This window comes from Natator depressus, chromosome 2 (assembly GCF_965152275.1).
Source record: "Natator depressus isolate rNatDep1 chromosome 2, rNatDep2.hap1, whole genome shotgun sequence".
In the NCBI taxonomy this organism is placed as follows: domain Eukaryota; kingdom Metazoa; phylum Chordata; order Testudines; family Cheloniidae; genus Natator; species Natator depressus.
Window position 1 is genome coordinate 72,418,685 of NC_134235.1, and position 15,247 is coordinate 72,433,931.

Sequence of the window (15,247 nt, forward strand, 5' to 3'; positions counted from 1 at the left end):
TTTTCCACCACTTCTCGCCACAGCAAGAGTTAAAAAACTAACACCTGATCTACACTTATAAATTGGTATTGCTGTTGGTAGAGAGAGGAGGGCCTGGTACAGCAGCATGAATTTCTTTTGCCTCTCCCCAATATTCAGAAAGTCCCCTCTGCGGTGTTCCAAACAGAGTCACTGTTGCTTAGAGGATCCAAGCCTGAAAAACTCCAGATCGCTCCCATGGAATGCTGCCTCTGGAAAACCAAAGAGCTCCATTTTAATTAGGGTAACCATACATCCTCTTTTAGCCGGGACAGTCCCTTTTTTAAGCCCTGTCCCAGCCACCCTTGCTCACCTTTGCAAAAAAAAAAAAAAAAGTATTTGTCCCATTTGCGCTTACCAACTGATCAAGTTAGCAAGAGCAAACGGGACAAATGCCCACTTTTGTCCCCAAAAAAAAAAAAAAAAAAAAAAAAAAAAGTGGGATGCAGTGGGGGCAGAATGTGAGGGAGGGGCGAGTGGAGATGCCAGCCCCATGCAAGAGGGAGACCGGGGGGCAAGGGTTCCAATGCTGGGGTCAGCCTTGAACGGGGGCCAGCAGGGTTTGAGCAACCAGTGACAACCTTGAGTGGGAGGCCGGCAGGGTTCAAGTGACCAGTGACAGTCTGCGGGGGGGGGGGGGGGGGGGATCTTGGGCGAGCACCTGGGCCAGCCTCATGGGGGAGGGGGTGCCCTGGGCCAGCCCCACCCAGTGTCCTGTTTTCCCTTTGGGAAACATGGTCACCCTAATTTTAATGTTATTTTAAAACGTGGGGTGAGAGGGAGGTATTTGGTACACATAAGCAGAGATAGCTATGCTGTCAGCTGCATTTAAGTTGTGGCTCTCCAGAGCTATGCAAGAAAGAAGATGTAGCTTAACTGAATCCTTAAGTTAAACAGAGCAGAACTGGTGGATTAGTAGACCCAAACAGCCAAAGTGTTTGCCCAGTTGAATCAGTGAAAATAGACAGGTCTAGTATGAACAGCAAGCTCCATCAAGGCCTAGGCTCTACTTCATTCAGTAACTTCTGCTATTCAACAGAGTCTATGTGAATAGCATAATACACAGGATGCTATTTTAGATTTATATAGAAAAACATCCCAGAATATTTAAACTGAAATGTGGCCACCTCTAAGCAACCCAACTTATAGAACTAGAGTATATGTATGTGTAGGGTGGAGGGAATTTTGGTCAGACACTTCTACTCTCAGAAAGAGTAACATGGCTATTTAATGTCTATGCACAGCACAAAGGGCTGATTTGAGATTTCAAGGTATTATTTGAATAATCACCATCCAGTTGTCTACCTCAGGAGGATAATGGACCAAGGCAGCCATGCTGAGATTTGAACTTCCCAAACTAAATGTTTTAAACCATCAACCCTTAGACCAATATAGACCTAGTGATTCAACTTATATCTTCAGCTACCTTCAAACTCCGGCCCAATTAATATGAATGTGGAGCCCTAAAGGAAAGCAGTTATAACCCGCAGACTACCACAACTCATCCAGGAGTGGACTATATTCTATACTGAAAAATGAAAAATAGACTATTACACTTTAATAAATTGATCAAGTCAATGGAAGCCAGGTGTCACAAGATAAGTCTCCTCTGGCTACAGAAAGGCTGATTCCATTACCGTGTTCCATTATAGGGATATTATTTCTGTTATATCAAGTGGTTACTGTATAGTTAATCATTTTACCTGACTGATGTGAGTGCAAAGTGACAGTTGCTTCCTAAACCATTATTGACCTGATGTGTTCTGACCAACTGGTTTTGAAAACAGGCCTACTTTAGTGCGTGCTGCAGTCAAAGACCAGTTTGTCCACAGAAAAGTATTTCTTTAGAAGTATAAGAGTTTCTAATAAGCTGGTTGAGGTGTTTGTATTTGTTTTTCTGGAGGCAGAGCTTTCTTGATAGTGGGTTCATAACTCTGAAATTTGCTCCTTGCAAAAATACTCTTTCAGAAACAGCTGCAAGATGCTCCTCTTTGTCCAGGCCTTCCCAGTCGATTAAATCCTGGTATCCTGACTTGTAACGCTGCAGGCAGCAGGGGAATGTGGTGTTTGGTCTCTCTCTCATTATGATTATTACTATGTCTTAATATATGCTTTTTAAGGTGTCCAGATACAAGAGACATGGGTGCCAAAATAAATGCTTGCAGCAACACAAACATAATAATCTTTTATCAATGTTTAAATTATCAATCTGACTTGACACAGATTCCATTTGACGTTATGAGTCAATTCCCTAAAATAACCTATTTTTAACTGTATTGTACAAGATAGGTGCTAGATTCAACTTTAATTTTACACGTAGAAAAAGTATAGTGGTGAAAGACAATGAGGAGAAAATACTTGTATGACTGGCTGCTGAAGATGCTGCTCACCTTTGAGGGATATTTCTGGGATGCCATCGAAGATGTAAAATCTACTTCACACAAGACCAGGGTGCAGAAAGGGAGAGAGAAGCTAATCACTTGCTACACTTTCCTATTTTGTCATTTTTGAGCTAAGTTACTGAGGCAGCAATAAACTACTATATCAATTACTGACTCATCCATGGCCCCAATTCTAGTAGGTCAGAAAGCCTCAGATACTACCACAGGTGTGTATTTGGAAGAACGTCACAACATTCTTCACTAAGGAAAGACAATTGCACAGAAGAGTATTTTCTAGTCTACATAAATCATTTAAAGCTCCCATTTCCAATGCAATGCCAAAAAGCAGCAGGGCTTTTAGAATACTAGTTATAATCCATTTCAGTGAAGTCTGAAACATTTAAAACCTGGCGATGGTCTAGTTTAAGGAATATCCTCCTAGAACAAGATTCCCATTTGGGAACGGTTAATGTTTTAGAATCATAGAACATCAGGGTCGGAAGGGACCTCAGGAGGTCATCTAGTCCAACCCCCTGCTCAAAGCAGGACCAATCCCCAACTAAATCATCTCAGCCAGGGCTTTATCATGCCTGACCTTAAAAACTTCTAAGGAAGGAGATTCCACCACCTCCCTCGGTAACGCATTCCAGTGTTTCACCACCCTCCTAGTGAAAGTTTTTCCTAATATCCAGCCTAAACCTCCCCCACTGCAACTTGAGACCATTACTCCTCGTTCTGTCATCTGCTACCACTGAGAACAGTCTAGATCCATCCTCTTTGGAACCCCTTTTCAGGTAGTATTTACTCCTTTGAGAAAAAATGTTTTATCAAATTATAAAGTTAGCTTTTTTGCTGGGTTCTTTTGCATCCAGATTAGATGTTATAATTTAAAAGATAAACTGCAGGCAGGCTTATTAAGTGTGTTTTGCAACAAAGGGTCTGCCTTAAATAATTATTAAGCCTTACTTATTCTACATAGCACATACAGAGGAAGATATGATCACTGCTCCAAGAAATTCATAATTTAGGGGACAAATTTTCCTCACTTCATTCATGTAATTAAATTTCTCTGGCCTAAATGGGACTAGTCACAAGAAGTGAGCAAATCTGGCAGCACACCAGACACAGACAATACATAGTCTAAGCATACAGGACATTAGAGGAGTATCCAGGCTCCAAGTGAGGCAGACATTATATATTTTAATATAAGAGAGTTAACCTACTTTAGGAGGATTAATGCTGAAGACTTCACAGAAAAGTGTTTTCGAACGGATCTGAAGGAAAAAAAAGGAGGCCATTTGGCATGGATGGAGAGAGGCAGTTCCTGGTGTAGGAGGCAGCATGGTAGGAGGCATGAAATCTGATTTAAACAACATTAGATTCTGTTTAATCCCCTGGAATGAAAATATTTAAAATTTAAAATATTTAAGAGATTAGTCTTTTTTGATTACATTAGAGGCCTTTTATCTCTGAGAGGAGGCTTTTAGCGAAGGCCACATTCTGGTTGGGTCATTCAAACCACTATTTGTAATGCAGTGACCTGTGCTGAGTGGAATAGAGTCCTCCTTAAAACATTATATAATTATACTGGAAAGGAGGTCACCATCATTGCACACCAGAATCTCCAAGGAAAAGGTTGCTAGTGCCTCCTCGACCCTTTGGAAGTTCTTGAGGAAGACCATTCTTGAGCCAGACCTCATCAGTATTGTCTGTCCTTCATTTCTTAAGCAAAAAATCAAGTCAGTTATAGATAAAAGGGTTTTTTGTATCTGAGCAAAAAGCAACACGTCCTTTCCATCCCCATCTCTCCCCCACTCCCCAAAAAGAAAACAAAACACACACTCCACCCAACTCTGGGTGGGATTTTCAAAACTGTGTGTATTGACCTAACTCTGCTCCCATTGAAGTTAATAAGACTGAGCAGAGTTAGGCCAATGTTAAGCAGCTGTGAAAATCCTATCCTCTGTTTTTTAAGTGCAGGGCCTACACATAAGTAAAAGCTGTGTACATACACCCTGGTGTAATACATCCAGCTTGTACATTTCTGTTTAAGCCCTCACCCTCCTTTTTGTTTTTAAAAAAATGATTTGTAATAAAACACCGGAGAGAAGTAATTTTCAGACTAAACCTATTGGTGTATCAAGGAAGGCATCAGTCACAAACTTATTCGTCTTTAAAAATGGCCCATGAAATTAGAGGTCTAGCACACTGTAAAAATGGATAAATATTGCAGAAAAATATTTTGACAGAATTGCTAACCCTCCAGAACCTAATGGAGTGTAGCATTTCTGAGTAGTAGAAAATAAATTTCACACAAAAAAGTCTTCTAATTATGCAGACACTCCATTAGGTTTCAGAGATTTAGTAAATACTACACAAATATTGTATCTCAAATGATTGCCCATTTTACAGTGTTAACCAACTAAATTAACAGTCAAAGATTAATCTTGTAGACAATGCTTTCCTATAGCGAACACCTCTTTTGTATTCTCAGTTCTGTTGTGTTTTTCCTCAGATAGTTTGCCTGAATTATTTCTACAAGGGTGCAAGTCCCAAATATTGCATAACATGGCAAAGTATACCAAAGCTATAAGAAGCCACTAATTTACACTGGGGATTTACCTTCCTGCATGAGCAAGCCCCCAGAGTTAAAGTATGGCCCAGACTGACCACTCCCATGGAAATTTCCACAAAAGGGAGCTCTGTCAGAAGGAAAACTGAAAAGGAATCCTCCGAGTCCTGGTCTACACACAATTTTTGTAACAGTATAAACTATTTTGCTTAGAGGTGTGATTTTTTTCTGAAATAGTTATACCGGTACAACCCCTAGCATGGATGCAGGGGTTGTACCAGTATAAAAGGTGCTGTATACTGGTATAGCCGATTCCCCTTTCCTGTATGGAATAAACTATACTGGTATAACTACAGCCACACTGGGGTGGAGGGGGTTGTACCACTTTAACTATACTGGGATAATGAAAGTGGCACAACTGTCATGTATAGACAAACCCTAAGTGTGTTTTCCTGGGATTGTATGAGGTGGGCATGGGGCACTCCATTCCAGCTCTGCTATTAGGACTCCCAAGTTCCTTTAAACTTCCTTAATGTGGATTTCCATGTGCAGAGAGTTCATTTGAGTTCATTCTGTATTAATATTGCCCTGGATTCCTGATGGTACTCTGAAGAGGGTGTAGGGGAGAGGATGTACCTACCTACACATCACCCACTGACTCCTGACATAGTATGGATGGGGAAGATCTGCGGGGGGGAGGGGCGCTTAGGGACTAAATGTGTTAGTCTCTAAGGTGCCACAAGTACTCCTTTTCTTTTTGCAATTACATAAGAGTATACAATTCTAAATCCATTTTTCTCTAGAATTCCCAAGTAATCTGTTACTGAAAAGTAAAACTGAATAGTTAGTTTTTGGCACCCTCTACTGGAAATTCTGGGAACATACTTGTACAGTACTATGAACTTTTAAATGCAAGGGCTAAATATTAGAAATTACTTCAATCCAGCCCCTAAAATATGTATGCTTATTTTTATGAGTGCTATTTTGAACATCAAGTTTTTCTGCACGCAAAGAGCATTTGTGCACAGCAATTGTCACCTAATTTCCCAGCTGAAGCACAAAAATCAAGTTGGCACAAACCAATCCAAGATTTGGGACGCCCAAAAAATGCAGGCACCTAAAATTTATGCATGCAAATTTAGAAACAATGTTTGTAAAACTGGTGCCTAAGGATAATGGATCTTCTGTGAGAGGAAACAGGTAACCATTTTGTAAATAACATAAGAACAGCCATATTGGATCAGACTCACGGTCCATCAAGCCCAGTATCCTGTCTTCTGACACTGGCCAATGCCTGATGATTCAGAGGGAATAGACAGAACAAGGGAATTCTAGAGTGATCCATTCCCTGTCACCCAGTCCCAGCATCTGCCAGTCAGAGGTTTCGGGACACCCAAAGCATAGGGTTAAATCCCTGACCATCTTAGCTAATAGCCATTGATGGACCTATCCTCCAGGAACTTAATTCTTTTAACCCAGTTATGCTTTTGGCTGTCACAACATTCCCTGGCAACGAGTGTCACAAGTTGATTGTGCATTGTGTGAAGTAGTACTTGGGTTTGGGTTTTTTTGTTTTAAACCTTTTGCCTGTTAATTTTATTGGGTGATCTCTGGTTCTTGTGCTATGTGAAGGGGTAAATAATACTTGCTTATTCATGTTCTCCGCACCGTTAATGATTTTAACTAGACCTACATCATACACCCCTTTAGTCATCTCTTTTCTAAGATGAACAGTCCCAGTCTTTTTAAACTCTCCCTCATATAGAACTGTTACATACCCCTAGCCATGTTTGTTGCACTTTTCTGTATCCTTTTTGAGACGAGGCAACCAGAACTGCACACAGTATTCAAGGTGTGGGCATACCATGGATTTAAATAGTTGCATTATGATATTTACTGTCTCATTAACTATCCCTTTCCTAACGGTTCCTAGCATTGTTAGCTTTTTTGACTGCACAATGAGCAGATGTTTTCAGAGAACTATCCACAATGTCTCCAAGATCTCTCTTTTGACTGGTAACAGCTAATATAGACCCCATTATTTTGTATGTATAGTTGGGATTATATTTTCCACTGTGCATTAAAAATTTTGCATCTATCAACATTGAATTTCATTGGCCATTTTGTTGCCCAGTTGCCCAATTTTGTGAGATTCCTCTGTAGTTCTTCGCAGTCTGCTTTGGACATCACCATTTTGAATAATTTTGTATCAACTGCACATTTTGCCACCTCACTGTTTACCCCTTTTTCCAACTCATTTATGACTATGTTGATTATTTATATATATATATATATATATATATACACACACACACACACACCCCCCTACCTTTATTATTATATAACAGTGTGTACCTTACAGGTTATCCTAGCAGAGGAAAGCTGCCTCAAGGCCTGATACTGAAACAGTCTGTTTTAGCACAGCACTCTTACTTTAAGGCAAAAACCCATGCCACTGAAACTGCACAAGACATTGTACAACTTTCTTATAAATTAATGATTTTATTTTCTAAATCAGATCTCATGTGATGATTTAATAACTACAAGATGCCCTGTCGACTACTCTATTCACTGACCATACTGCTTACCTATCTGTAGGTTTGGGGAAGAATGAGAATTTTGAAATATTCTTGTTTGTGAAGCTCTCTTTTAGGGAGAAGAGGTAAACAAAAACAAAAAACCTCATGTCCCACCCAAATCAGTTCTTCCAAACCTTAATATGCTGTACGGTTATGTTTTGTTTTTTTTAAGCAGAAACATTTTCTCACCTTAGGAAGTTCACCTTCCTTCTCTTCAACAGGCAGAGAATTACTGCTTGCACAGGAATCAGAGTCTGATATGTCCAATGCACTGTCATCTTTTCCTGATCCATTGCATTCATCACCACCATCCCCAGGATCACTGTCCTTCTCCCAGTCAATGAACTGTGGTTCACCTTAAAATATTTTTTAAAATTAAAGACATTTTTCTTAATAAGTCTGTGTGTTATTTATAACTATGAATTCAACACTGACAGTAAACATGCTGTTAAATTATCTCTCATTCAAAAATCTAAGTGATGTTATTTTATGTACATTCAACCGATATTTTTCTTACTCTTTCCATAACACACAAAACAACTTTGATAGCATCTTCCATAAAAAGCTCAATTCTAATATACTTTGCAGAGCTAAATAGTACAGTTATAAAATTAAATAGCAGGTAAATGCTAACTTTTGTGGAGGCAAATCTCAAGATGACAGACTGACTATTTCCATATGCAATCTGATTGGTTAAAAAGATAATCTTTAAAAATACATGGAATCTAATTTACTTTAATGGGACTGCATCAGACATAAGGGTCTACTCATGTTGATCCCATTTCAAGATCTTTTCAAGTCAGAGGGGCTCTATGTTGTTACAGCAGTCTTCCCTTCCCCGTGCAGTAAATTGCAGGATCAGGATCTAATAGCTTGTCTACATTACAAGTGCTAGAGCACCAGAGCTGCAGTTACGCCACTATAGTATAGACACTTGCTACAGCAGTGGAAGGAGTTTTTCTGTCGCTGCAGTTAAACCACCCCTCTGAGAGGCAGTAGCTAGATCAATGGAAGAATTCTTCAGTTCACCGAGTGGTCTACACCGGGGATTAGCTGGGCTTAACTACGATGCTCAGGGTGGGAATATTTCACACCCATGAGTGACATAGCTTAATCAACCTATGTTTTAGGTGTAGATCAGGCCTGAGATTGTAAACTCCTGAGGGGAAGGATCCTGTCTTGCTTGCAAAGCATATAAACACACTTTTAGCTCCATTCTGACTACACTTGCTTGAATGGAGAGAGAGTAGACACACCGCTGTTTGTGAAGTAAGTCCATGTGAGGTTTTAAATCTAGGGGGGAGGTCAAAAGGAAGCAGCATGGTTAGAACAAATAAGGAGTTGTGGAATTGGTCAAAGCTGAAAACGATATGAATATACTTTCTTGTATGTGTGAGAAAGCAGGCTGAAGTAGCAGCACTTGTTGGATCATATTAAAGAAGTTCTGTATTAAAATCACAAATGAGTTTGATTCCCCATAGTTTAAATTCCAGGGTATTACTAATTAAGAGGTCTCTTGGTTTTTGGTACTGTTTCTCTCCCTCTATGTGTGAAACTTGCAAGCTGCTAATTGCGTTAGTACATTCTAAGACAGAGTCTGTTCTCAAAGCAATTCACACAGAGGGAGACTCAAAGCAATACTCTGTAACAACAGAAACAGCACCCAGAGACTCCCCGCCCTTTTGTTGTATTAACAATTGTGATTAAAATAGAGATAGAGGATGTATGTGCATGGATGCTTGGTGTGGATAATAACGGAATGATCAGGGAGGTGCCAGCCTAAGAATCCAGTGTCCATCGGCTGAAGAAGGCGTCAAGTGGAAATAACCAGAGGACCCCAGGAGGGCAGACTGGAATCCACCCAACAGCCTCAAGAATGGGAGAACCAAAGAACAAGATAACATCTAGCAGCACGGAGCAGTCAGGAACGTGCTATCTGCTGATTGATTCAGCAACAGCATGATGAAGCAATTCCCATAGACTGGCATAGGAAGAAATTCCTATAAAAATGGACTCTAGAAAGTGAGAACTTTGGGGTCTGATTCTGCAAACCAACTTCCAGGAGTATCAGATGAGCATCTGACAAGGCCCTGCTCCCGCCTCATGTCCAGGCTACATGGCCAGTGGCTTGGCATGAGCAACTCTAAGGCTGGTAACTATGACAACAACCTTGAAGAACCTGTGTGTGTGTTTGTATGAATGAATGTGTGAATAAATATGAGATTGAATGGAATGTTATAGCCATAACTAACTGCTTACTATGATTCTTTCTGTATCCACAATAAATGTGGTATTTTGCCTTTTCCCCTTTAATAAGATCCTGCTGGTTTTAACACACTCTGTTAAACACACTCTGTTCATGCTGATGTCTGGAGACATGGGAGTTAGAAAGGAACATTGAGAACCAAAGAAAGTTACTACAGAATTGCATACTAATGGTATCTGACCCCAGTCAGAGTAAAGGTAGTTCACAGAACTGGTAAGTGAACTGATAGAGGGCGTGGAGGAAAGGAGGTCTTCTAGTGGTCTTGAGCACACAAGATAATTCCCCCGCCCTCCCCAAACCATGCAGGAAATAAAAGACGAGGTCACTCACCTCGTGCAGCCACTGTGGTTCTTTGAGATGTGTGTCCCCCACCATGGGTGCTCCATCTGAGGTGGGCATGCTTCTCTGAAGCCTTTGATTGGGGATTTTTCCACTAGCAGAGTCAGTTTATCCCCCGTATGTGCTCTTACAACCTCCTGCCATGCTCCAAGCACATATAGCGCTGCACAGGTGAACTTCGCACAGTTCCTTCTCTATCTGAGTGTTCAACAAGAACAGTCCAAAGCAGAGGGGAAGGAGGGCAGGTGGTGGAGCACTGGTAGAGACACACATCTCAACGAACCACAATTACTGCACAAGCTGAGGGTAGCCTTTTCTTCTTCTTCAAGTAGTGTCCCTTTGGTGACTCCCAAGCAGTATCAAGGCCAAGACTGAAGACAGTACAGTAGAACCAACTGCCGCATCAGATCTAACAGCATAGACCAAGGCACTTTGTTTAGAAAAGGTATGCACTGAAGCCCAAGGAGCAGCTCTGCATATCTCTGAAACTGGAATGTTTTTGAGTAACGCTGTGAAAGTTGCTTGTGGTCTGATAGAGAGAGCTATAATCCTTTGGGGATGCAAAGCACCATCACAAAGCTTGCATCACAGCAAGCAGCAATACACCCAGCAATCCATTTCAAGAGACTGTGGTCCCTTTGATTATTCTGCAATGGACACAGAGTCTAGGTGATTCCGAAATTGATTGGTCCTATCCAGATAAAAGGCCAATGCCAAATGTACATCTAACATAAACGGAAGTCTCCCACTGAAATTTATGTGGTTTAGGAAAAAATACCAGTAGGTGAATAGACTGATTAAGATAGAAATCCAACAGCACCTTAGGTAAGAACTTTGGGTGCAACTGTAGGAAGACCTTGTCCTTGAAAAATATTGTAAATGGGGTGAGGTCTGACATCCAATTTCTTCAACCTTGTGGGCTGACATGATAGTTACTAGAAAGGCCATCTTCATAGATAAGTGAAGCAAGGAGCAGGTCATCATAGGTTCAAATGGAAGTCCCATAAAGCTATCTAAGTACCAGGTTGAGATCCCAAGTCAGAGTTAGATCCTTAACCTGGAGCTAGACTCCCCAGACCCTTAATAAATCTTAAGGGCATGGAATGTGCAAAAACAGAAAACTCCACTAGTGGGGAATGAAAAAAAACTGATATCGCAGTGAGGTTAACTTTAATAGAGCTAATTGATTTTAAAAAAAATCAGGTTTAAGTCCAGTAATTAATCCAAGATAGCTGAGAGCAGAAAAGATTCAGGCAGAAGCCAGTGACTGACATCAGTGGTTGAATCTCTTCCATTTCTGAAGGTAAATAATTCGAGTTGACTTCCTTCTACTGTTTAGTAATACTTGTACTCCTGTCGAACAGGTGGATTCTAATCCCGTGAACCATCTAGGAGCCATGCTTGAAGACGGACCCCCCCCCCCCTTAGTTTCAGGTGAAGCACATGGCCCAGGCCCTGGGAGAGATGAGAGGCTGTCAGAAGTCTGAGCACCAGTTGGAGACACAGGTGAAGCAGGTAAGGATATAAAGTTTGCCTCAGCAAGGTCGGTACTATGAGGATAAACCTGGCTTTGTCCTGCCTGATCTTGTTTATCACTCTTAGAATTAGTGGTGTTGGAGGGAATGTGTAGAACAGGCCCTTTGTCAAAGGAAGGAGACAAGCATCTCCCAAAGAGAGGCGACCTACGCCGCCTCCTGAGCAGGATAAAGGGCACTTCCCATTGTTGGATGTGGTGAATAGGTCCACCTGTGGAATTCCCGACCTCTGGAATACCCCAGGAAGGATTTGGGAGTCAAACTCACATTCATAGTCCTGGAAGAAGCACCTGCTGAGAATATCAGCAGTGACATTCTGAACTCCAGGAAGACAAAATAGCTGAGATTTTAATCTGATGGGCTATATACACAATGGGCTTTATAGCTTCAGTGCACAGATCCAGGCACATTTCATTAATGGGTAATGCAACTTGGATGGGTGTCACCAGCTGCAAAATGTCCTGGAGCTTGTGATGTGACTGTTTACCTCTTGAGGAGGTAATCTGGAGTGTGTCCACCATCCTCTTCACAAGGACCTGGAATTGATGAAAACTGTCAGCTATTCATGGTGGTGGAGGCATGACTCTCTCATCCAGAGACAAAGATGAAATAGGGATTTAAGGGGTAGCCTCTTTGTCCACCCTAGCTTCCTGTTCCTGAAAAGGTCTTCTTGCACTGGGGCTGTGGTGGAGCAGACAGTTTCCAGATGCAGTGGAGATGGAGGTCAGGCAAACTGCTGCTGATACGCTGCCAAAGGATACCAGTAAGGCCATAGGGGAGGCCCATGTGAGAGAGGGGATAGTACTCAGGACTGATCTCTACACCTCTGACATGGGCAAGCGTCTTTGTTAAAGTATGGGTTCCTCTAACGATGTGTAAGGGAACCCTACACTGATAAGGAGGAGACAGACTGAGGAGGATGAAGGAGACATTCAATGTCCTCCAATGGGGTGACTCCCAGGAGAAAAGGTTGGACAATTCTGTGGTACCAGGAAGCAGTGGTAATCCAGAGACTGAGATCATGGTACCAAGAGTCATTTGGTACTCATAAGCAGTGGCTTGTCTAACACTGACGGAATTCCTGTGGCACCAAGTGGGTTGGTACTGACAAAGCAGTTGATTTGGGAGGTACCATTGGTTTGTAGCATGTAGGTGCCGGGGCAGAAGGTGTGTGCTTCGATTTTGTTGGTACCGATAGAGTCAAGTGGGAGGGCACCATTGGTAAGTCTGAAATAGATGGCCAGTAGTACCAGGGCCCGGCCAGCACTATCTTTCCCCGAAGTGCTCCATGATCTTCCTGCTCCGCCGGTACTGGAGGGAGGGTCGTTCGCTTCCACGGCACCATGTCGAGAGGTCAAGGCCTCAGACACTGTAGACTTAGCAGGAGATCAGGACTTCTTGGTAGCTGGCTCCTTCTGGTGGGAGACCAAGTTCCTCCTCTTTGGAGCCTTATCTTAGTCCTGTGAGATCTTCTCAGGCACTGGAAGAGGCACTGGATCTGTTTGGAGACAAATGTACAGGGAGGGAGGGAGTCTCCTGACCTGACTTGAAAGTGGGTTGAGGGGAGTGATCCCAGCAGCAGCTTCAGTTTAGTCTCCTGATTCTTCGGAGCTCCAGATTTTAAGAGCCACACAAAAAGTTACCCATTTGGGAAATATAGGACTCTCCCAGGCAATGGATACACTAGAGTGGCGGTTGCTGATTGGGATAGTCTCCTGCCAGGAGAGGCAGCATTTGAAAGCTGGTAAGTCCAGCCAGGCCAAATAAAGTCCCCAGGAAAAATGGGGAGGAAAAACTGGGGAAAGAGGAAAAACTGAAACCTCTTACAACTAATTCTATACTACCAACAAACAAAAACCACAAAACACACTGAGGCACACATGAGGCAGACACATTAGCACTCCATCTCAGGTTGAGGGGTAGAGAAGGAACTGAGGGCAGTTCACAGGTGCAACCCTACATACCCTTGGAGTGCAGCACGAGGTTGTATATAGCACGTGTGTGGGCCAAACAGACATTGCTAAAGGAAAATCTCTAATCAAGGGCTCGAGAGGTGCTTGCTCACCTGAAGCAAAGCACCCATGGGGAACACTATTCAAAGAAGAAGAAGAAATCAGTTTATTCTAGTCACATCGATCCTTGACTGAATTTGCTAACTGTTCAGTGCCTGGGCATATAAAATATTACAAAATAAAGTGATTTTGTATGTCTTAGAAGCCACCAGGTTGGCAACTACTATTCAGTAGGGAAGGGGTTCTCATGTTTTGGTTTTTTTGCTGAAACCCCTTTTTAAAATATTTCAAGCTGTGATGACAATCCCCAAAAAGTGACAACCTCCCCGCAATACCATGCCACCCTTACTTCTGTGCTGCAGTTGGCAGGGGTGCTGCCTTCAGAGCTGGGCATCCAGCCAGCAGCAGCTATTGTGACACACCCCCCCCCCCACACACACACACACAACAATCTTGTGACCCACTTTTGGGTTGGGGCCCCCAGTTTGAGAAACACTGCTGTAGGGGATAGTTGCCCCAAGCACAGAGTACTATTTTGAGGAGGAAAAAGTGATATAAGCAAGAAACAAAAATGTCAACTATTTAGAAATCTGGTTGCTGTTTATTAATTATTTAGAGAAAAGTCAAAGGTTCAGAAGCTTTTTTGAATTATAAAAAATGTACAGTTCAAAATTATTTCTCTCACACACACACACACACACACACACACACGCTAAAAATCAAATTAAAAAACCCTCTCCACCCTCGCAATCCACTACACCCTGGTGGTTTATATTCAAGGAAGAGAAACCCCATGTTCATTAAAGTATTAATTTTGTTCCACCATTGGCAAGGCTAGATTTGTACCACACTTTTCATTTTTCACTATATATATTTACTGTAATTACCTGATATTTTAAAGCAGTATAATACCAAAAGAAATGATTAGATGCTTATTTCTTTACCTTTGGTTCTCCACCCATAGATAGTTAATGTACATCAGAGAAGAATATGCAAGAGTAGCACATGGCTTCATTCAGATTAATTCTGCTCTGGTTGTTAATATTTAGGTGAAGAGTTACAAATTTGTGCACAAAGCATAGCTTTTTTTCTTCTTTAATTACAGTTTTGTCTCTCTTTAGACACTGGGGGCAGAGAACAATTAACCCAACAGAAAACTTATTAAGTCAGGGAGAAAACCTTTCATTGGACCAGAAACTCAAAGAACCATGGTGTACTATATATGAACGGTGTACACAGGTGAGCAATAAAAATTGATAAAAATATCAGATGTAGAGAATTGCAGGAATACTCTATATGGAAATCTAGGCTTGATTTACCAGATAGGCACAGGAAGTGCCATTTACCACCAGTTGTATCTGCAGGAGGGTAATGGGGAGAAATCAAGCCCTCGGTAAAAGCAGGCACTAGCACCACTGGTTGTGTGGGGACTGAAGGCCTGGGGGTTCACATCTCCACAAACAGCATGGACAAAGGAGTTAGTGTACCATCCTATAAAGAGTAGGTCATCCCATTTCAATATATTATAAATAATTTTTATTTATA

At 41.7% G+C, this 15,247-nt stretch overlaps 1 protein-coding gene across 2 annotated transcripts in view; it reads right to left on the reverse strand.

Annotated features, from left to right (window-relative positions):
• SPIDR (scaffold protein involved in DNA repair) overlaps positions 1-15,247 on the reverse strand; it is a 327,349-nt gene that overhangs the window by 297,287 nt on the left and 14,815 nt on the right. The window contains exons 5-6 of one of the 2 annotated variants that reach the window (XM_074944411.1): positions 7,740-7,906; positions 3,623-3,673 (exon numbers count right to left, since the gene is read on the reverse strand). In XM_074944411.1, coding sequence (XP_074800512.1) covers positions 3,623-3,673; positions 7,740-7,906 — 218 coding nt within the window. The remainder of the gene's footprint in view (positions 1-3,622; positions 3,674-7,739; positions 7,907-15,247) is intronic. The other variant, XM_074944412.1, reaches the window with a different exon arrangement.